Raw genomic sequence first — 24,250 nt, 5'->3', positions numbered from 1 at the left:
ACAAATTCTTCAGTAACCCCTGGCAGTAACTTGGGCACAGACTCCCTCCTCTGAAACAGTCAAAGGGTATGAACTAAGCACTTACCCTGCCTTTCTAAAAATAATTCTTATTTCAAAGTAGTCAAATAGCTCTAGTTGATAAGGAAAAGGTTTTCTTTATAAATGCTTTGCAGCTAATAAATAAATGAGAACTGATGGAATTAGGAAAGCATAATTTTTTAATTCTTAATGAAATAACTGATTCAAAAGCAACACTATCAATGGAAGAAACCATGATATAAAAACACTGCTGGCAATCTTTACATTGGAGCCACTACCTCAATCTTCTGACTCTTAGCATCTCTAAAAATGAGACATCCAAACATGTTCCTTCTGGTGTGACAAAGATGAAGCACACAGCATTCCTAATCAAGTCTATAGAGCTACCTTGCACCTTCCAAGAAAAAGTTAAAATGACATCACAAGTAACTAGTCACAGAAATTTCTATAAAACAGCTTTCTCTAAAACAACTCAGTGGCACAATGAGAACATAAAGGGGGATCACTTTACATTAAAACATTTTTAATAAACAATGAAACAGAAAGTGTGAACCTTGTTTAGATACGGATTCAACAAATTAAAAACAAATAACCCCAACATTTTTTAACCTATTGAATGAAGTCGATATGGACTAGTTATTACACAATTCTGAGGAATTTTGTTATTTTATCAGTGTGCTAATAGCACACATATAAGAAAGTTATTTTTACAAATGCATATAGAAGCACAAAGGAGTGAAACAACATGATGGCTGGATTTTCTTTAAAATATTTCAGAAAAAAAAAGCAAAAGAAAATAAGGTAAAGTAAGTGTAACAAAATCTTAAAATCTTCAATCTAAGTTATGGGTATAGGGAGACTAATTCAACTATGCACTCCATTTTTGCCTATCAGTGGCATTTTTAAAAACTGAGTAATTAATTTTATACATATTTATACATCATTTTATACATATCAAGTCTTTTAAGAAAATAGTTAAAAAATCAGAAAGAATATCAGAGAAACTTTGCATAAAAACTAAAGAAAAATCAAGACAAGAATTAGGAAAATATTTTGGCCTGACTTTACAGTGACAAAGAAATATTAAAAGATGGAAATAAAAAATATTTTTAAATGTAAATCTCTCAATTAAAAATATTATAAGTAAAAATACCAACTTTATATAAGCATTATTTTCTAGTAGGTTGACATGTATTTACTGTTGGAAATAGCATGATAAATGGTAGCTAGGTTTGTTGGAAAGCACATAAAAAAGTTTTGCCCAGAAATGCCAAGAAAGAGCAAATTTTAAATCTATAAAGTAGTACTGTTATGCTATAATGATAGTAAAAAAAACACACAACTAAACATAACAATGGAATAACTTACAAAGAAGAAAAGTTCTGATATATGAAGAAAGATACATGAAAGGAAAAAAATTGCTAGTCCGAGGGGTGAAAAGATATTTGACCTAAGCCTCATAGAAGATAGGAACTCATTCTGATTTTCCACTAAATATAATTATCTGCACCAATTCATTAGAAATACTTTCCTTAAATGTCTATGCATAATTCTATGATAAAAGCTATACTATGAAAATGAAATATATCCACCTAGTTACTTATAATCCATAACCAAATGAGATAAAATATCAGGAAACTCTTTGTAAACTAAAAAGTATTCATCAAAGACAATGAATTATTAAAATAGAACATGTCTTTCCTACTTTCAAGTAGAAAATATTCTATTCAATATGTTCTATGTTCAAACAGAACATGGCAGTTTTATAATCACAAAGCTATACCTTCTAAAGGGAAAATTTTAAGCTAAATACTAAAGTTGAAACTAAATATCATACGGGTTTGTTCTTGAAAGGTGTTACGGAGAAGTATTTTCATTCACAAAAAGAAAAAAGAAATGTTATACTTCAAGACAAAACTGGAAGACAGTACCTTTAATTCACAGCACACCTGAGGTTTCTAGCATACCATACAACACTCTATAGAGTACCTTACAGCAATTAGAGTATCTTATAGCAATTTATTATTATATATATTGAACTTATACTAATATTAATTGGTTTGCTTAAGATACCACAGGGAACTTACTACCATTCAGAACAATTTAACTGTAGAGTTTAACAATTAAAATTTATTTTTAAAATAACTAAACTAGGTTTCATAAATAACATTTCTTTTTACTTTTTATTGAATTTATTGGGGTGACATTGGTTAATAAAATTATATAGATTTCAGGTATACAATTCTAGAATTCATCATCTGTATATTGTATTGTGTGTTCACCACAAGTTATCATTCTATACCTTCTTCTATCTCCCCCCAACCCCCTTCCCTCTGGAAATCACCATATTGTTGTCTGAGGTGTTTTTTTGTTTTTGTTTTTCTTAATCCCTTCACTTTTTTCACCTAGTCCCCCAACCCGCCACCACAGGTGTCAGTCTGCTCTCTGTATCTATGAGTCTGTTTCTATTATGTTTGTTAGTTTATTTTGTTCATCAGATTTCACATATAAGTGAAATCATATGGTATTTGTCTTTCTCTGACTGCCATATTTCACTTAGCATAATACTCTTCAGGTCCATCCATGCTGTCAAAAAAGGTAAGGTTTCCTTCTTTTTTATGGCTGAGTAGTATTCCATAAATAACATTTCTTGACAGAAATCTATGTTGTCAATGAAACTGTCTTTCAAAATGTAATTTCAGCCACATGCCTTCTAAATCTACAAACAAGCAATCCTGACAGAACTGGTATATTTGCTAAAAATTAATGAGAAGTGATGACTTGTGATATAAAGATCTATACTCAAAAAACTTTCTGGAGGCCTTTTTTTTAAGGTTATGGAAGTAAACTCAAGACTATTTTTTAAAAGTACCTTGTGATGGCTGAAAAAATACTTCTGTTTCCTTTTTCTCCAAATCTTCCTTATGTGGTTTATATCCTATAATGAAGTCTTCTTGAAACACATGAAGCAATTGTGTATTTGAACCACACTATAAATATGAAAAAAATGTTTTTAATTTTTGAAATTCCTTATCTTCCACACACCACTGCCCTAAGAACACTAATGTAGAATAAATAAATCTCTCTAACAATTTCTATTCTTTATCTACTAATTGGAGAGGAAAAAGCAACAGAAAAAAAAAAATCATTAGAACTACCTGGGCAGAGAAAAATACTTTCAAAGATGCTATAGCCAATAGCAGAAATGAGGTGCTCTAATAAAAACAAATCAACAGGCTTGCTTCTCAAAAAAAAAAAAAAAAATCCAAAAAACAAACACAAAACATAATTAAGTGATCTATACCACTCTAAGCTCAAAAGTATCAGGTCTCATGCCCAGCTGAAGGCAAAGCTAAATATGTAAGGCACACTGGCACAGGACCCCTTTGGTTTTCCTAATTCCACTTCAAAAAAACAAAAACCAGAAAGGTTCTCAAAGTACTCCCAATAAATCTGTCCGGTAGGAATTGTGAGGAATTCTGAAACAGCCAGTGAGGATGACACACCTCTGGAGCAATGTGCTTATAAGTAACTAGGATTTCTAGGAAGACGGCTGAAGCATAACTGTCAGCTGCTATGCTACATGATCATGTTTTTGGACCAGAGAAAATACAATCACAAATGGTGACTCAGAATCACAAAAATGAACAGAAATTCAAGGAAAGGCTAGATCCAAACAAAAGCGTATTATATAAGTCTGTCAGGACAATTAGATGGGTGCCACAGATTTCAAGGTAGAAATATGAAAAAAATCTTTTCACATTCATAGTATAAAAGGTCTCTCGTGCAGAGAAAAGGAATAAATGAAATAAAATGGAAGAGTGCTGGATATAGAAATGGATATAGAAATTATATAGTACATTGGGCACAAACCTAGAATGAGTTTTAAACTTCATCATTTATAAAAAGCCTATGTCATTTATCAATGCTTACAGTTTACCAAGCCCTTGTATTAAAGATAGCCATGCCCTGGCCCGTGTGACTTGGTTGGGCATCGTCCCCTGCACTAAAAGGTTGCTGGTAGGTCAGGGCACATGCCTGGGTTGTGCTCTAGATCCCTGGTGGGGGTCATGCAGGAGGCAGCCAATCCTCGTTCACTCTTACATCGATGTTTCTCTCTCTCCTTCTCTCCTCCTCTCTCTCTCTCTAAAAAAGTAAAATTAAATTAAATTTTAAAATATTTTTTTAAAAAGATAGCCACAACTAGGAAGGAAAATATTGTTAGCAAGTATGAAGTGAAACGCAGAATGCCAGTGAACATCATCAATTCACAAAATTTAATATACTATAATAATATCCTATGGTAAAGAGTAAAGAATGGCCTAAAGTGGGGGATGAATTTAATACCTACTCCATTAAAACTTAAGCCAACTATGGGAATGAAGCCCATCCATTCTTCTACCATATCCCTATGGAACAGTAAAAGGAAATCACAGGTGGAATGTGTAAGAAAGGCATGGTACTAAGGGACAGAAACGTTAAGGATTTCCTAGCAGGCATTAGTAATTTAAGTCTGGCATCCACAGTTCTGTTGCCAAGAACTGATGTGGTAATTTCTCTACATTGGTGAAAATTATTTTGTTTTTCCCAAAAAATGTGAAAGCCATCATGGGAAAATAATGACATAACTCTATAGTTGTTTCTAAATACAGTTGGCTCTTTCTTCATTTCCTTGTTTGAAAATATCAGTAACTTCCTCACCAAAGTAATCTTTTTTTAATATTTAGAATGAATACATTAGTTCTATCTCTTGGTCCATAAACACAATCCTGAAAAAACAAATATCCTGACAGCTAGAATGAATTTACAAGCTCCTTACAGGGAGAAGGGTTCTCATTTCCTCAGTAGTAGCTGGGGAAGAACACTAGCTACACAGAAGACATGTAAAAAGTAAATGTCTATTTTGATCCTATTTTCATCTACATTTTAATGGACCTCATAGAAATGTCTAATGTTCAGCCTAAAAAGGCAAACACTCTAAAGATGAAGTCATCCTCTACTGAGCTGACATGAGTAATAATGTAAGAGAAACCACAAGCCAAGCATCTATGCAGCTGTACTATATTTCCCCTCATGGCTTCCCCAACTGAATCAAATGATCTTTAAACAAGAAAATATGGCTATAGGTACAATTCAACTGGAGAAGAACAATTTCTAAAGCATTAGATTTTCCACTATAAGAATCAAGAGAAGTTGGCTGTATTTCATATCAAACAACACTGGGATAAGGTATATTAATATCACCAATTCACAAGCATCTTTTACTTGGTTGGTTATTGCATCAAGTTCAATAATGCAGCCAGGTCGAGCAGTGGACTGTTGGCTCACAATATTAAACACTTCTCCAATAAGTTTCTGTAAATAAAAAACACAAAATGTTAATAATCAACAACTTACGAATCTAGTGACAATGTGATATAGCATCTCAGATATTAAAGGTCCCTCTATATTAACTGAAAATGGCAATTCAAACATTCAAAGAAATAGTTCAACTTGTTATATTCAGTCTTGTTCTCATTTTTTAAATTAACTAAGCAGTTAGAAAAATCAATAGTGTGTATATAAATAGTATATAACTCTAAAGTATCCAGTTGTTTTAACATGTCTTCTTCATGTTGCAACCTTAAAGCTTGAAGAGAGACATTTTGATAATATTCCTGAAGAGTGGGCTTTCATTAATACCAGAAAAGTAAAAATTACAATGAATTCTGGTTTTGGTATAAATATTTAAGATAATGTTGTCAGTTTAATACACTTACTTTCAATTTGTAATACTTTTCAACTACTTTAATGCTCTGGGGGAAAATTAACCAACAAAAAAATACAGAAACATATGATTATAGGGTAAATAATCTTCCTTTTGCCTCGGAATCCAATATGGTTCATCATAGCACTGTTAGTTCCTGTCTTTAGTTCAAATGTTCAAATCTAGTTCATCATGGAAATATGGCACTAAATCTAATCCCACAAAACTTGCTTGGGCATAACCAAGTGGCTCTTCACCTGGAAGCAGCTGGCTTAACAGCAGAGTAGAATGCCTCCTGAAATTACAGCACCAGCTGGAGAGTAACACCCTCTATGGAGGGGTTGTCCCATGCTGTAGTGTATGTCTTAAACTAATGATTAGTAAGGCACCATTTCCTCCACAGCTAGGTCTGCAAACCAAAGAGTGGAGGCAGAAATAGCCCCCCATCACACCTAACAGCCTACATATAGAATTTTTTATTTCCCATCCCCACAATCTTGGGCTCGATGTGTCTGGAGAGTGTTAGTGCTTAAAAACCAAACATTTCTGTCAGTGAACATGATCAGAGGTCCATTATACTGAAAGCTGAAACCTGCCCTTGACTACCTTGAACTCATGTTACTTAATCAACATGCAGAGAAAAGCGACTGGTCAGGGCGACTGATCCTGGTTTGTTTACCGCAAAATGAGGGCAAGAAAGACTGTGTCTGAAACTCAATAAATTCTTGGTATTCCCATAACCTATTTAAAAAAGTGATGGGAAACAGCAGCAACACAAAAAAGATAGGACCTCAAGGGACCTGGATCCCATAGGAAAATTTGGGCCACTCCATCAGGTTTAAAAAGGAAAAAAAAACCAACAAAACAAAACAGCCAAGGCACTAAAGAAAAGTGTGAGGGAATGTAGAATTTGGTGGTGGGTGAAGGAGGCTATGATTATCAAATGTTGGCTTTGTGTTGTCTATAGAAACAGAGGCTGGGACAGCTTTCCCTTATGTTAATTGTTTCTTTTTCCCCCTAATTTCCCTGCTGTGGCAAGTACTGATGGATACAACAACTACAATTTAGGTTCCAAGTAGTATTTATTATGACTGAATTGGCATCATTACACAATGATGCAATATCAAATGGGAATCTGTATTTCCAATGTCTTGGAGATAAAACTTTCTTCATCTTAAGAACAGAAATAAATGTTTAGGGGCAAAAATTGTGGACTTTGCTGGCTATTCCTTATTTGCATTTAAACCTTGATCCCTTCTCCACCCTCATCTGCCTTGTTCTGTGCTCCAAGAGGCTGACTTCTGGACTGTATCACCTAGCTCCCAGGCCTTCTTCCCTTCAGGTTGAATTCAGTCAATGGAAGCAGTGGCCAGAGACTGGAGAGAGGAAAGAGGGGTCAGGATATTTATTCCCCATGCTCCCCACAGTTCTGGCAGTGGCTACATTCTGTTATGAGTACCTCTCCCAACAAGCAGCTCCTTTTCCACAGCTCTAGCTCTCCCCAGGCTGTCTGGTACATACTACTTCTCTCCTGTCACTTCAGGCATAGAGATATTATTGTTCTATTGCTCTTAAAAACATTACCACAAACTTAGTGGCTTGAAACAACACAAATGTATTATCTTATAGCTCTGTGGCTCAGAAGTCTGACATGGGCCTTACTGACCAAAACCAAGGTGTCAGCAGGGCTGTACTCCTTTCTGGAGGCTCTATGGGAAAGTCTGTTTCCTTGCCTTTTCCAGTTTCTAGAAGCCCCCCACATTCCTTGGCTCATGGCCCCCTTTCTCCATCTTCAAAGCCAGCAACATCATCTCTCTAGCCATTCTTCTTCTGTCACATCTCTCTCAGACCACCGCCTAGACAGGTTCTCTGCTTTCAAGGACTCCTGTGATTAGACCAGGTCCATGCAGATAATCCAGGATAACCTCCACATTTCAAGGTCCTTAATCCATTCACATCTGCAAGTCTCTTCTGCCTTGAGAGGTAATATATTCACAGATAATATAGGTAATATATTCACAGGTAATATATTCTGGGGATAAGCATGTGGACATCTTGGGGGAAGGGGAGGACCACTATTCTGCCTCCCACAGGGTGATAATGTCTTCATCCTGTTGCTAAACTCTGAGAGCTTTACTGTTCCTTGTGGGCAAACCATGTGCTCACCTCTGTAAGGGATCCTTTCACTAAACTCTCCTCAGTTAAGCCTGTTATGAGTGTGTCATCTGTTTCCCACCTAGGCCCTGACTGACACAGAGGCTAACTCAACAGAGGTTATCTCCATGCATCTCAACTACACACCATTCTTCAAATTAGCCATTTTACTAACCTGTCCCAAAATTTTCAGTGCCCCCTCAATCCCACCTCTCAATCTACAAAATAAGACTCAAATCTTTTCAGATATTCCTTGCAGAATTTTTTAAAAGGTAGTCTCTTCTCAGCATCTACTAAAAATCTCATTTGAGGAAGAGAGAAGCATGTGACTGCTTCTTGCTATATTTCAACTCACAATCAGTAGAGGAAGTAACTAGGAGAGCTGCTGCTCTGATTTACAAGAAAACAAAAAAGATGAGCAGAGAAAACAGGAACCTGACAGAAAGTAATCATGTTCTCTTAAGAATTTAAGATCATCAATAAGGGCACAGCTCTGTAGTATACATTTTAGAAGGACAAAAATCTCAAAATCCCTTATAGTATGAGGCTCTGAAAGTCCAAACAGCTAAAGAAAATCTGGAGGCTCAAGAGACGTCAGGGGCTCCTGACTGAATGCAACTGCAAGTACAACCAATAAGAAAGCTGGTGAGTGCAGGGGGTCGAATAGTGTCCACCCAAAATTCGCACCCACTAAGAATCTCAGAATGTAACCTTATTTAGAAATAGGGTGTTTGCAGATATAATCAGTCTTAAGATAATGTCATACTGGATTAGGGTAGATGCTAGATCCAAGGAATGGTGTCCTAAGAAGAAAAGAGAACACATGGAAACACTCAGAGAGAAGAAGGCTATATGTGAAGACAGGAAGAGATTAGACTGTCACAGCTTCAAGTCTAGAAACCCAAAGGATACAGTGAGCTGAATGAAAATGAAAATTCTACTTACATATGCCAAAGCAGTGCTGAGAGGGAAATTTACAGCACTAAATACATACATTAGAAAATTTAAAAAGTTTCAAATCAATAATCTAAGTTTCTATCTCATGAAACCTGAGAAAAGAACAACAACAAAAAAAGCAAGCAGAAGGAGGAAATAAAAAAGGGTAGAAATTAATGAAAATTAAAACAAAAAAAAGGCTCCTTGAAATATCAATAAATTTAACAAACTTCTAGCAAGAATGAAAAGAGAAAAAGAGAGAAGACACTAATTACTAGTATTAGGAATGAAATAGTAGGTATCACTACAGACCCTGCAGACACCAAAATGTTAATAAGGGAATACGATGAAAATTCTATGTGCATAAATTTGGTAACTTAGACAAAAGGGATCAATTACTCAAAAAACACAAACTGCCACAACTCATGCTATATGAAATAGGAATTTTAAAAAGCTAGCCATGTGAATAGCCCTGTGGAAAGCATATTAAAGAAACTGAATCATAATTTTTAAACTCCCAAAAAAGAAATCTGTAATCCAGACAGTTCCACTGGGGAATTCCACTAAACATTTAAAGAATTAATACCAATTACATATAATTTCTTTCAGGAAATAGAAGAGGGATCACTTCTCAGTTCATTTTATGAAGTAGTATTACCCTGATACCAACACCAGACAAGAATGCCATACAAAAAAAACTATAGGCCAATGTCCTTCACGAATATAGACACAAAAAACATTAGCAAGTAGAAAGCAGCAAAGCATAGAAAGAATTATACACCATGACCAAATAGGGTTTGTGTCAGAAATGCAAGGCTGGCTCAATATTTGAAAATCGATTAGTATAATTCATCATGTGTACCCAAATTAAAGAAAAAAATTACATACCATACCAATTGATACAGAAAAAGCATTTAACAAAATTCAAAACCTAATAAAAAAAAAACCTGAAGAAATAGAAATAAAGTTGAACTTCCTCAACTTGATAAAGAGCCTCTACAAAAATCATACAGCTAAATTTATATTCCATGGTGAAAGATTGAATACTTTCCCTCTAAAATTGGGAACAAGGCAAAGGCATCCACTCTCACCACTCGTATTCAACACAGTGCTGGAAGTTTTAGTCAGTGCAATAAGATAAGAAATAGAAATAAAAGGCATAAAGATTGGAAAGGAAGAAATAAAACTGTTCCTATTTACACATGATTGTCTATGTAGAAAATCCCAAGAAATCCACAAGAAAAAACTACTACTATATGAGTTCAGCGAGGTTGCAGGATAAAATATAAACACACAAAAATCAATTGTATTTCTATATTCTGGCAATGAACACATGCACACTAAAATTAAAAATATAGTATCATTTAAAATTGCTTTAAAAAATTACATCTAAACCTAATAAAACTTGTAGAGGACTTGTATGCTAAAAACTACACAAGAAGGAGATGGGTTTAATAAAAGGATAGTGTTGTAAGGTGTTTATATTACATTTGAAGTGACATACTATTTGAACATAAATTATGATAGGTTAAAGATACATACTGTAAACCCTAGATGAACCACCACTAAAAGCAAAAGGAAACAGTGTAGCTAATAAACCCACATGGAGATAAAATAGAAGCATAAAAAAATACTAATTCAAAAAGAGAAAGAAGAAAAGGGGAAAAAAGAACAGATGTGGTAAATAGGGGAAAAAATAGCCAGATGGTAGATTGAAAGGGTAGGGAGAAGGAAGGTAACTTTAGAGTGTAAAAACCTGGCAAACACTACTTTGCCCCAATGATCAGGGTTAACATCATCAGTGATAAGTCATGCTGATAGCATATGCCCATCATACAATGTGATGAGAAGGGTACTGCACATTTATGGTATTCCCCAAAACTCATAAATCCAGTCTAACCATGAGAAAAATAGCAGACAAACCCAAATCAAGAGAAAATTCTACAAAATATCTGTCAAAGTCATGAGGAAGAAAAGAGCTAAAGAAACTTTTACAGATGAGAGAAGACTAAGGAGACATGGTGACTAAACATAATGTGGTTCTGGACAAGATCCTGGAACACATTAGTGGAAAAGTCAGTTAAGTCTTAACAAAGTCTGGAGTTTAATTAATTGTATCATACCAATAATGGTTTCTTAGTTGTGATTAATGTATCCTGGTAATATAAGATGTTAACAATAGGGAAAGCTGGCTGTGGGGTACTCTGGGTACTCTACTATATTTACTACTTTTCTGTAAATATAAAACTATTCTAAAATTAAAAGTTTATTTAAAAATTAACTAAGGCCAGTGTTGCTCAGTGGTTAGAGAGTTGGCCTGCAACTGAGGAGTCTAGGGTTTGATTCCCAGTCAGGGGCACACACCTGGGTTGCAGGTTCAATCCCCGGCTCTGGTTAGTTGGGGCACGTGCGGGTGGCAACCAATTGATGTGTCTCTCTCACATCAATTTCTCTTTCTCTTTCTCTCTCTAAAAATCACTCTCCCTTCCACTCTCTAAAAATCAATGGAAAAAATATCCTCGGGTAAGGATTAACAAAAAAATTTTAAGAAGTAACTAAGACATTGAGTAAATTATTGTTTTCAGAGTACAGAGATAAAGGAAAAGGTAAGACCATTAACAGAGGCTGATGGTTTATGAAGTCCAGAGAATAAAGAACTCCTAATTCCTACTTTGTCTCTGATCTTCTATTTCAAGAATTTAGCTTGCAAAAGTAGAAAGAACCCAAAATTTTCTACAATGAATAAGTATTCCTTCTTAACTTTAAAAAAATGGAAGGCTTAAGAAAAAAAGTTCAGTGGTAAGGTGCAAGTAGAACACCAAGATAAATAAATAAAGTCCAGCCCGACCGGGCGTGGCTCAGCAGTTGAGCATCGACCTAGGATCCAGGCGATCAGGGTTCGCTTCCCGGTCAGGGCACATGCCCGGGTTGCGGGCTCAACCAATGACTCTCTCATCATTGATGTTTCTATCTCTCTCTCCCTCTCCTTTCCTCTTTCTGAAATCAATAAAGATATATTTTAAAAAAAAAAATTAAAAAAAATAAATAAAGTCCAAGAATGTGTCTAACTGCTCTAAATGAATTTCCAAAATAAGGCCCAGGTTAGGAAAATTTTGTAAATGAGATCAATAAACAACAGAGGATGTTTTCTGAGAAATCATAGGGAATGTCATATCCAAAAGACTAAAAACAGGCAAATGCTCCAATTCTCAAAAAAGGAAAACAGAAAATGCTTGATGTCAACTTAGTACAATGTTTAGTCATCAGGAGAGAGCAGGTTACATACATTCAACCTACTATCTATTAAAACAATCATAGCACACAGATTTGACTTTCTTTTTTCACTGTAGAAGATTTGGCAGACAGGGTATATTTTATTTCAGCAAAGTACATAACAAGCTGCCTCATGGAAATCCTTGGGACAGATGGAGAAATATTCCAGATAATAAAAATGAGGAAAGATTTCAAATGTACACTAGATTCTTTCTTCACACCTGTCCTGTTTAACATTGTAATAAATGACTTAGATGAGGATATAGATACAACATTCATCAAATAGGCTGGTCCTGTAAGTCATAAAACAGTATCTGGATTCAAAAATATACTAAAAACTTGTATCAGCATCTGGATTCAAAAATATACTAAAAACTTGTATTGTTAAGATGAGCCTAACAAAGTGAAATGTAACAAAGAAAATAGGCCTACACTCGGGCCCCAAACTCAAATGCACAAATATAGAATGGCTTACTGGCCCAAAAAAAACAAAAACAAAAAACTCTGGAGTATTTCATTGAGAGTCAGCTCAATATGAATCAATTACATACAAAGAATGAGGTGTAACTACCAAAACATAATAGTATCTAATGAAAGAGGCCATAATACTGCTATAGCCTAGTGCCCAAACTGAAACCTGCTAAGAAGAAACCCAACCAAGGTCAGATGTAAAACAGAAAAATTCAAGAGTACAAGATAGTTGTCTTCAAGTATCTAATTTATTCTAAATGGAACTAGGACTAATGAACAGAATTTTAAAATACAATTTTGATATAATAGTGAGGGAAATTCAAAGACAGAATGAGTTGCCTTTAGTGTTGAGTTTTCTTTCTTGAAAGCCAGATGACAAATTGGCAGGAATGTGGTAGAGGGGACTAAAGAATCAGATGGCTGATTAGACTAGGTGACCTTTAAAGAATCTGCCAACTCTATAATTTTAAGATACTAGCCTTTCTCCATGCCAAACCTTTGGCTCCAGCCCAACTAGTTTTCTCATTGTTTCTGGAACAAGCCTTATTTATCTATGTACTTTCCTATATCCACACTTTTAGGCCACTCTCTCACTTAGGGAAAAACAAAGAATTTTTATTTCTAAATCTTATCAATCAATCACAAACAAACCCAAATACTGTCTTTAATAAAGACTTCTATGCCTACCCTAAACTAGTATCTCTATCCTCTGAATTATAAAATATTTCTGGTGCTATCTGCCTAACAATTAATTACAAGCCATCCTCAGACACCTCTTCTTCTGTCTTAAACTGTTATTTAACCTTCTATTAATAATTTCTCCCCTCAACTAAATTAAAAGCTCCTTAAAGGCAGACAATGAAACTTACATTCTGTATCCCTTACACATCTAGAGGCACAAAGTAGACATTCAAAAATAGTCTTTGTTTTTCAATATTGGAAATATTTTTTTTAGAACAGTTGTTTCATAAAGAGGCATGTTTTCATAGGTAAATAGAAAATTCACTATTCAAATCTGAATATTAATTAATGGACATAATTTCCAGTTCTTATACAAAACTATAAGAGTGAGTCACTGCCTCCCACTGATAATATATTGTAACCATAGCATTTTTTAAAATAATGAATCAAGCTCAGTAAAATTCAAATGTTCTAACCTAAATAGAGACCTTGGTAAAGCTGCCTTAAAACCTTTTTTGAGCAAAGAAAGATTAACAGAATCAAACTAGGAAGTAAAAAATATCAAAAAGAAATTGTCACATTTTGGAAAGAAAAATTTATTTCTATAAACGTAAAATGTATTGATGTGTGATGTGTAGACTATATTTTGATTCACGTACCTCAGAACACAAATTTTTTTAAATTAATTTGTTATACAGAGCCCAGAACGTATGCTCACTCCCTAACCATCAACTAACAAAGGCCCTAGACAAAGTAAAAAAGAATTCTTATCAGTTGAGCTTTATTAATAAAGATTAGTAAATCTTACCGAAGATTCTGGATCTGACAGTTCATCTAGTAATTTCCTTGCATCTACCACAGCTTGATAGAGTCTGAGATTTTTGCCATCAGAAGCAACAAAGCAAGCACTTGCAGAATTGCAGTATGTACCTGAGGAAGTAAACACTTGGCATTATAATATAGTTTATTATTGGCTAAAAAGTATGAGAAACAAATACTCACACCTTTCTTTTTAGGCATAACATTGTCAAACAGATATAATAAATGGATACAAAATTATTAGCAAAAAATTTCAAGAGAACATAGATTATGAGAGGAGGAGCAAGGGGTCCCAGGCCCACATCAGACCCCCGAGCCCAGGGTTCCAGCACCAGGAAAGAAGTCCCCACAACTTCGGGCTGTAAAAACCAGCAGGGATTGTGGCTGAGTGATGCCAAAACTGCGGGAGTCCCAGGCAGTTCCTCTTAAAGGGCCAGCACACGGATTTACTGGGACTCACTCCTTCCGAGCTCCAGCACTGGGCAGCAGCTTGAAAGGAACCTGGGACATTCAGGGAGGAACTAACTTACCTGGAATCAGGGTGAAAGCTGGATGGGCAGCTTTCTCATAGACAGAATTGCTGGCAGAGGCCATTGCTCCTTTGACAAGCCCTCCCACCACTGAAGTAAATCGTGTTTCACAGGGGTGTCTCCAGCACAGTAGCTTTTCAGCTATAGTTCCAGCTGGTCCTCACAGCCAATTGGCCTGGGAGTCTATTCTTCCCACTGATGCCAATAGCAACCAAGGCTCAACTACAACAGGATAGTGTACACAGCACACACAGGGGAGCACCTAAAAGGCCCAGCTCAGGTGACTGGGGAGACTGAGCCACTGGGCCCTACAGGACACCTACTACACAAAGCCACTCTACAAATTCCAGGAGACACAGCAGCTCTACCTAATATATAGAAACAAACACCTGGAAGCAGCCAAAATGTGGAGGCAAAGAAATATGTCACAAAGGAAAGAATAGGAGAAATCTCCAGAAAAAGATCTAAATAAAATGGAGCCAAGCAAGCTATTAGATACAGAGTTCAGAACAATGGTTATAAGGATGTTCAAGGATCTTAGTAAGTCTATTAAGGAAACAAGTAAGATCATCAATAACATAATAAAGAACCAGTCAGAAATGAAGGCTACACTAACTGAAAGGAAGAATAATTTACAGGGAACCAACAGTAGAGTAGAGGATGCTGAGAATCAAATCAGCAATTTGGAATATGAGGAAGCAAAAAACACCCAATCAGAAGAGCAAAAGGAAAAAAGAATCCAGAAATATGAAAATAGTATAAGGAGTCTCTGGGACAACTCCAAGTGGCCCAACATTTGCATTATGGGGGTTCCAGAAGGGGAAGAAGGAAAGCAAGAAATTGAAAACCTATTTGAAAAAATAATGACAGAAAACTTCTCCTACACAAAGCTACTCTACAAAGAAATAGGCTTACAAGTCCAGGAAGCATAGAGAGTCCCAAACAAGGGAACCCAAAGAGGCCCACACCAAGACATCATAATTAAAATGCCAAAGGTTAAAGACAAAGAGAGAATCTTAAAAGCAGCAAGAAAAAAGCAGTTAGTTACCTACAAGGGAGCACCCATACGACTGTTAGCTGATTTCTCAACAGAAATTTTGTAGACCAGAAGGGAGTGGCAAGAAATATTCAAAGTGATGAAAAGCAAGAACCTACAACTAAGATTACTCTACCCAGCAAAGCTATCATTTAGAATTGAAGGTCAGATAAAGATCTTCACAGATAAGAAAAAGCTAAAGGAGTTCATCACCACCAGACGAGCACTACAGGAAAAGTTGAAGAGTCTTCTTTAAGAAGAAGCTAATGAACAAAAGAAACTGACAAACAAAATAGACCCAGAGACACGGAAGCATGCAACAGACTGTTGCATATCAGAGGGAAAAGGGAAGGGGGCTGAGAGGGTAGGAAGAGGTTATCCAAAGAAGTTATATGCATAACCCATGGACACAGACAATAACGGGGTGAAGGCCTGGGGAAGGGGGGGAGTGAGGTGGAAAGGGTCAATGGGGGGGAAAAATGGGACACCTGTAATACTTTCAACAATAAAGATAAATTAAAAAATTAAAAATAAAAAAAATTAACACATTTCATCTTAAATACATTCCTCTTAATAATAACAAATATAAAGCATTTTGTGAATAACAAATAACAGTTTAAAGCTTTTATTAAGTTCACAATTAAAATGAACTTACCAAGACAATAGCTGGGAATAAGAGTTGGAAGCCAAGCTACATTAGAGAAGGCTGAAGTATGTAAAGAGTTAATTCGAGCCAATTCTGATACTCCTCCAGTGTATGACAAAGGTCCTATTGGGTCTACACGCCACAGAATAAGTTCACTGTAGATTGCATTTGGGTCATGAAATGTACGCGTGGCTGCATTTCTAAGAGGTTGCTTCGAGGAATCTTTTATGTGTTTTACAGGATCCATTGATCTACTTAATTTATTGACTGAGTCCCATTGAGAATCTGATTCAGGAGTCAACAAAGCATTATGATGAGATGATGTCAATAACAGTGGTAAAACTGAATGGCATGCCAGGTCATTGAGGTGAAATCGATGACCACAGTATCTAAATTTGTGAGATACAGTTAGAACAGTGGTAAAGGCAGACTTATCAGCAAAAGTGACTGCCCACTGATTTAAAGAACCGTCTATGTGTTTAGAGACCATCATTACTGTGGGAGCTAGAATGTTCATATCTGTACTGTGTGATCTATGGTATAGCTGTGATCTGTGAGGGCTGCCTACGGCCATCATCTCTTGGTATAACAGAGTGGAGTGAGACTCTTTTGTAGCATTTATACAGGCATACATCATGATATTTTTACTAAGAGAGCTTGCATCACCAGAAGGAAATGCAACAGGAATCCGAGAAGAAAAAGAAACCTGAAAAACACAATTATATGATTCAGTGTAAGTAGTCTGCCTCCTCTCAAAAAGTCTCCCCAAAACACTTCTATTTTCAAAATGCCAAATCTCAGCTTCCTAGCAAAAAGTATCATTTTCAACTTTTTATAGTCTAATCTCTTTCCTGTATTTATGTAATATATCACTATTCATAGTGTAAGAGAAGACTGAAGGAAAAAAAGGTTCAAGTGCCTTGCCTGCGCATATAAATGACCACAATCACAAATCTAAAGTTCAAAAAGATAACAGATAAAGCTAGCTAGGCTTAGTTAATAAACTCAGGGGTAGGGGGAGGGGGCTTATCCTGAACCAAATTTTTAGGGTAGTTTCTTAGCTTATTCAAAAGATTGCAAATGTATCAATATACTAATATTCAAATATTCAATATCATATTTCAAATCCAAATTCACCCTACAATGAATGAACCAGGTTTGTAAATTTTGTGGTCACCGATCACAAATTTGGTAGCAATGTAAGTATTCTCTTCTCACTTGCTTGTCAAAAACAAAATCTTTGAGTAATTATGAAAACCTGCTAAATCTGCATATTATCTGCTTCCTTTTATAAATATATAAAATGTACTAATTGCTTTGTCAATAAAATATACCTGGACTTGTCTAAATATTCCAGGATTATATTCATCCAAATACTTTATGTGCCACACTAGAAAGGTACCATCTACAGGGTGTATAGTAAAAAGCATGTCAGGATTCTTATTCCATTCAGTTAGCAGCATTTCAATCTTCCGATCAAGCAGGACGGTAGGCAGTGGCATTGGTGCACTGGGGCGTGAATAAGTTCGAGGACTTCCCTCTCCATCTTCATGTTCTGATGATCCTGTACCTGCCTCAGATTCTCTGTCCAGGGATAACTCTGAATCAGAAAATAATTTTATCAATACATACAAATTTATCAGTACATACTAATAATACTATGAAAATTCATTTACGTAATAGACCATAAATAAACAGCATACCATCTTTAGAAACTATAAACTCCTTTTCTAATTTATGGTCAAGAAGAAAAAAAAACCCACAAATAAGGAAACCAATCAGAATTGGTCTGAACTGAAAATTACTATATTTCTTACTTTGGATAAAATCAAAATTTAATTCATACTATCATTATCATTAGCAAAACCTATTCCCTAATAAAGAATATGGCTTCCGAAGTAATACATTACTCAAAGCAATAGGTTATAACAACCATATAGTTAAATGATAGATGGTTCATAGCAGATGGTAAGTATTTGTGGAATGAATGGAAAAGTCAAAAGGAAGGAGAGCAGGAAGGAAGAATAACAAACTAAAAGTGGCACCACAAAAACTTGTTACCTTGATAAAAAAAAACAACCTGAATATAGGATACTAACCATGGTCTAGTTTCATATGTAAACCCCTCTCTCTTTCCTCCTGTGAATGTTCCTCCTCTTCTCTATCCGCATCATCACTTTCATGGTCTACCTGCTTTTCAGAAAGTTTTCGTAACTCCTGCATAAATATTTCAGTAGATGATGTAAAATGAAATTCCTTGTTGTTTAACCAGTGAACTACAAAGCCCCCATTTCCATCATCAACGTTAAATACAGTGCCAACCAAGGCATTTGGAATATCTGTGAAACAAAAAGATAAGATTTCAATATGAAGTTTTAATGTCTTTAAAAATATTACAAGTGCTTATAAAGACCAATTCTATACTTACACAAAAAAAGTGCTAAACAGCAAGTCAACATAACTAGCAGGATTTGTAAAAACTTTAACTGAATTTAATGATAAATGTAATATTAGGAACTAATGGCATAGACTTATATGGAATTAAGTTACTAATTTAAAACCCAAATATACCAAATGCATGAACCTTTATTGAATCCTGGTTAGGAACAGAAAAGCAGCTATAAAAAACATTTTTGAGATATCTAGAGAAATCCAAATTGAGTATTTTAAATTGATATCTAGAGAAATTAAAACTGAATATTAGAGTTTATGGAATTATTTCTTATTTTCTTAAGTATAATAATGATATTGTGATTATATGAAAGAATTTCCTCTGAGGAAACACTTGCTAAAGTTTATAAGGGTGATATACCATGATATGTGTCACTTACTTTGAAAAGATTATGAAAAATTTTACACACACATGTGGATACATAAGTGGGTCCCCATGCATGTGCACACACACAAACATATATGTGTGTATATACAAAGAGAACAAAGCAACTGTGGCAAAAGGATAGCAATTATTGAAACAAAGTGGAGGAACTGAGTGTTCACCATATTATTCTTTCAACTTTTCTGAATATTTGAAACTTTCCTAAAAATTTGGGAGAAAATAATGATGAGAAAGAACAGAGGAAGGCAGGCAAACTTCTAAGTATAGCAGGTTTTCTCCGTTTGAGGTAACTGAAATTCATGATATAGATTATTTTGTGTAACATAGTATAACTCAAAAAATTAATCTCTTGAATCCCAATGTATATTATAAATAATCTATTCAGCAGAAAGAAAACACTATCTTCTGTAAAAAAGATAAAATTAAAAAAGCGAAAAATCTAAAGATCAAATGCCCAGAATATTCTAGAAGTGTTCTAATAATAAATATCAAAGTGTTACATAAAGCTCCAGGTTGTTCTTTCTAATTCCTAGATGGCAGTCCTGGTTTTCAGATTAAAATGAAACAAATCATATAAAAGAGGACTTGTAAATTAACCCTATAAACCAGTAGAGATCCCATATGTACCTATCTAGTATTCTTGCTAAAAATGTTTAACCTAAATCTTATCATAAACAAATATTCAGACTACAAGACATTCTAAAAGATAACTAACAGATAATTTTTTTGAGACTGAGAGACTATTTATGACAACTGAGACAGAGGGGCTTTTCTAGATTAGAGGAATTTAAAGAGAAACGACAATCAAGTGCATAAAAAAATCTATACTTTAATATAAATATATATTATATGATATTATTTTATCCATGTTCCTTACATGTGTTAACAGTACTATGGTTAGGGAGAAAACTCCTATTTTTATAGAAGACACATTTTGAAATATTTATGTAATGTAAAATATTTAGGGATGAAGGATAATGTTGGTGACTTTGCTTTCAAACGGCTCAGCCAAAAACCAGGGAGGAGGAGGCAAAGACATATATATGGGCGGAAAAGTATAAAAGCATACACGGTAAGATGTTAAATGGTGAATTTGGGTAAAAAGGATATGTGGGTACTCGTTGTATTATGCTTTCAGATGTACTGTGGGTTCAAAAATTTTCCTGAAAACAAAAAAATGGAGAAGAAGAAGAGTCCTACAGTACAAAGTTATGCATACTGAGCAATCAGTTTGGTCAACCTAATGTTGTATTTGCATACAGCATCAACAAATGCATAATGTTAAATATTTTTTTCAAAATGATGACCATATCCAATACTTAAGACTCAAATGATATGACAGGACATCTACCCACAGGGAACAATCCTATAATCCTATTCCATTTTATTAGAATAGTGTATACAGTTAAAAAGCCAAGCTTTCTAATATAGGGTGTCCCCCAAAAATGTATACATACTTTAACAGCTGATTAGTGTGTCCCCCAAAAATGTATATATATTTTAACAGCTGATAGCCCAATTTTGAAAATGAAATGTATTTTAATAAACACTGCCTTTATAATTATTCAAAGTGTGTGTATACATTTTGGGGGGGAACATCCTGTATGTGTTGAGTTGACTGCATACTATTACTAATTGCATTTTGTTTAAAGTTACAGCTTCATGACAGTAACTCAATGTTCTTTTAAAAAGGTTAAAAATTTATAAAAACTCAAACCACCATTTTGAAAACAAGTTAATATTATGAAGACAACCTTAAAATATAATTAAAATTTTAGATCAAAAAGGATAATATAAGCAAAATAACATTTAATCAGCTAGCACAGCACTGTCCAATAGAAATATAATGCAAAGCACGAATTCAAGGCACATAGGTAATACTGTAATTTTTATTTTAGTAGTCACATTATTAAAGGTAAAAAAAAAAAAAAAAGACGTGAACTTAATTTTAATAATATATTTTATTTGACCAAATATATGTATATTATCATTTTAACATGTAAAAAATGTTAAATAAATTAATGAGAGATCTTACATACTTTTATTGTACCAAGTCTTAGAAACCCAGTGTGTATTTTACAGCCTATCTCAATTTGCACTAGCCACATTTCAAGTGCCCAAACAGCTACATGCGGCCAGTGCTGCCATTAGGAATAGCACATATCTAGTGCCATTGCTATAATGGGGGGAACCGTTCTAAAGATCATGTCTTTGGAATTGTATATACTGAATATCCTCTTTTTTACAAACAAACATTTAAAAATAAAATCCTCTGCACTGTAAAGCAATAGAATTCCACTGCAATAAAACATGACTACAATTATTGTATAACTATAGTTCTACCAGCAATGTAATAAAATGTATAGGCCTTTTCATGTTTTTCATGCAGAAAGAAAACAATGCCCTTAAAGAGCAGTTTTCAAATATGCTTTTGCCAACAACACTGGACCTGCCTCAAAATACTTCTCAACCCCATAGGACAAAGAGAGCAAAAAGAAAATATCACAGTTAGAAGAAAAAATATCTTTCCCTCAGTGTAGAACAAGAAAGTCTATTGAGAGTAGAAAATAAGATGTGTTGAGATATAATGAAAACTATGCAAAAATGTATTTAGATAAAGTTATAAAGAAGAGTGAGAAGAAATAACAGGGAAAATATAAAAAGGGGGAAATCACAGGCTGCCACCACTTGTGTTCCCAAGTACAAATAAAGCACACTTTACTTAGAACCCTTGCTGTATTACAGACAAAGATGCTCAAAAATACTTATTCCCTGAGAATCACAGTCTATATTTAAGAAATGGTACCTTATATTATATTCCTAGTCCAATCAAGAAATATTTTAAAAGAAAACATGAAATATTAACATAAAGAACAGGTTACAAAAGTAGTCCCACTTTTCTATTTATTCACCTTATTTCAGGAAAGAAAAAGAAAGAGAGGAGAGGGGAGGGGGGGAGAGAGGGGGGAGGGGAGGGGGAGGGAGGGAGGGAGGGAGGGAGGAAGAGACTTTACCTGTGGCAGGATTGATGCTCGCTGCAATGTGAAAATGGCACAGTGCATTTGCATGATGGGAAATGTGTCTTTGAACTTCATGTGTTGTCATCTGATCAGGCATTAATTCAGTGTGAGTTACAAGAACAGAAGACCGCCTTTGTCCTTTTCTTAAATTTTTCAAATGATGTATTGTCTAAAATAGAAAAATAGTTGCTAAGTCCAACTTTGGAAAGTCTAATAAGTGCCAATTGAAGTACTTTTGATTATTAAGGATTTTATTATTTTCTTCTCTTGTAAAACCTGGTCATTTTAAAGGAAACTCTCTTAACTACAGAACAATTCCAAACATATTCTCCATAGTTCTTGCATACTTTACAGTTCAAGGAAGAAATAGCTGTTCAAAAATACTTAATATTATCTACAAAAACCCCTATTAAGATTAGGAGTGCAAAATCTGTTCTGTTTTGTTTTTCAGGATATCTCAGTACTGAGATGAAATTAATATTCATAAGAGAAAACAAAATTTCCAAGTCTTCCTACCAGGAAGAATATTTCTCCCCAAAATTCTCACTTAGAACGAAACAGTCGCCAAACAGTCTAATGTACGATCTCTATTATGCAGAAGAGGGTACAAAAATACCGACCAACAAGGGGAAACCTTGCCAGGGAAGACCTCATGATAGTGTTGACCAATGAGATTTGTTTAAATTGAGATATGTCGATACAATAAAATTCTCTAACGCATGTGCTCATCTGAACTATTTTGACATGGGGCCCTATCACTCTCGGCATGATTTTTTCTCCATACCAGAACCCCACCTCACAGTGCTTCCTTATTCTGTCAACCCACCCCCCAATATCATGCTTTATAATATTTTCCCATTCTTTTCCTTTGTTCCTCACATTCAATCAAATAAAATGTAGCATCATCTCAATTCTTTCTCCATGAAAGTAACACATCTTGTCCTTTCTTTTAATCTCCACAGAGCTTCTCTCTTTTCATATAGAAAGCAGTACAGTACTATGCGTGTGTCCTCTGCCCCTGGTCTCCCTGCTATGTAGTTGCTTATTTCTTTGACAACAGGGTTAGGATGGATATTAGAGACTTCCTGCTCCAAACTGTTTATCAAATTATTTTCTCTCCATCTTTGACATTTATCATTAGCTTTAATAAAACTGGTATAGCTAATGTAATACTGGCTGCTTATTTTCTCCTAAGAATGAAGCTAGGAGTTTCATAGGAAAGGATGTCAGAAAGCAAAATAGTTCATAATTAGTCAGATAATTAGGCTTTTACTATTAAAAACAATTTTAGCATTATTGATAACATTATTTAAGTGTAGCAAAAACTTGTCAAACCACTAATTATATATGTTCACTTGTATTTTTGCTTTTATTTTTATATAGCAGTTAGTAGTTCAATTTAACAAACACTTAAAAAACAATATATTAGGCCTGGCCGGGTGTGGCTCAGCTGTTGAGCATCAACCTAGGATCCAAGAGATCATGGTTTGATTCTCGATCAGAGCACATGCCCGGGTTGCAGGTTCGATCCCCAGTCGGGGGCCTGCAGGAGGCAGCCAATCAGTAATGACTCTCTCATCACTGATGTTTCTATCTGTCTCTCTCTTCTCCCTTCCTCTCTCTGAAATCAATAAAAATATATTTAAAAAAACAAAACAAAACACAATATATTAGGTACCAGGGAGGATACAAAGAAGTCTAAAACCCCTTAGTCTCTAAAAGTTCATGTAAAATTTAAAGATAAAATATATTACATAACTATAAATTATTGTAAACATGTAAATTAAGCACTTTTCCCACTAAATGAAAATCAATATCAAAACAAAATAAAACTTTACATGTTCCGACTTCTGCTTTTAATTTCATTTATGCTTTAAATGTTGAGAAAAATATGTATCAGTAGCACCCAATCACAGCTAGTTTCAGAGCAAGCCTACTTTATATGCAACTTTTAAGGACAACTTCCTCAGCCGAACCTGAATAATATTTCAGCTTGCTCAAACAGAAAAGCCATTTTGTCTGTGCAACCACTAAACTGTTAATATAAATGTACAATTTATGTA

At 34.8% G+C, this 24,250-nt stretch overlaps 1 protein-coding gene across 6 annotated transcripts in view; it reads right to left on the bottom strand.

Annotated features, from left to right (window-relative positions):
• Positions 1–24,250, bottom strand: part of DMXL2 (Dmx like 2) — a 130,311-nt gene that overhangs the window by 51,876 nt on the left and 54,185 nt on the right. For all 6 annotated transcript variants that reach the window (XR_001604129.2, XM_016224780.2, XM_016224792.2 and 3 more), the window contains exons 9-15: positions 22,182–22,356; positions 18,431–18,670; positions 17,666–17,931; positions 16,341–17,037; positions 14,109–14,230; positions 5,305–5,394; positions 2,912–3,029 (exon numbers count right to left, since the gene is read on the bottom strand). Coding sequence is in view for 5 of the 6 variants with exons in the window: in XM_016224780.2 (XP_016080266.2) it covers positions 2,912–3,029; positions 5,305–5,394; positions 14,109–14,230; positions 16,341–17,037; positions 17,666–17,931; positions 18,431–18,670; positions 22,182–22,356 (1,708 nt within the window). In the remaining variant the exon portion in view is untranslated. The remainder of the gene's footprint in view (positions 1–2,911; positions 3,030–5,304; positions 5,395–14,108; positions 14,231–16,340; positions 17,038–17,665; positions 17,932–18,430; positions 18,671–22,181; positions 22,357–24,250) is intronic.

The sequence above is a fragment of the Miniopterus natalensis genome, chromosome 1, assembly GCF_054644295.1.
Source record: "Miniopterus natalensis isolate mMinNat1 chromosome 1, mMinNat1.hap1, whole genome shotgun sequence".
Classification (NCBI taxonomy): domain Eukaryota; kingdom Metazoa; phylum Chordata; class Mammalia; order Chiroptera; family Miniopteridae; genus Miniopterus; species Miniopterus natalensis.
The sequence above is the reverse complement of the archived record's forward strand: the minus strand, read 5'-3'. Positions and strand labels throughout refer to the sequence as shown.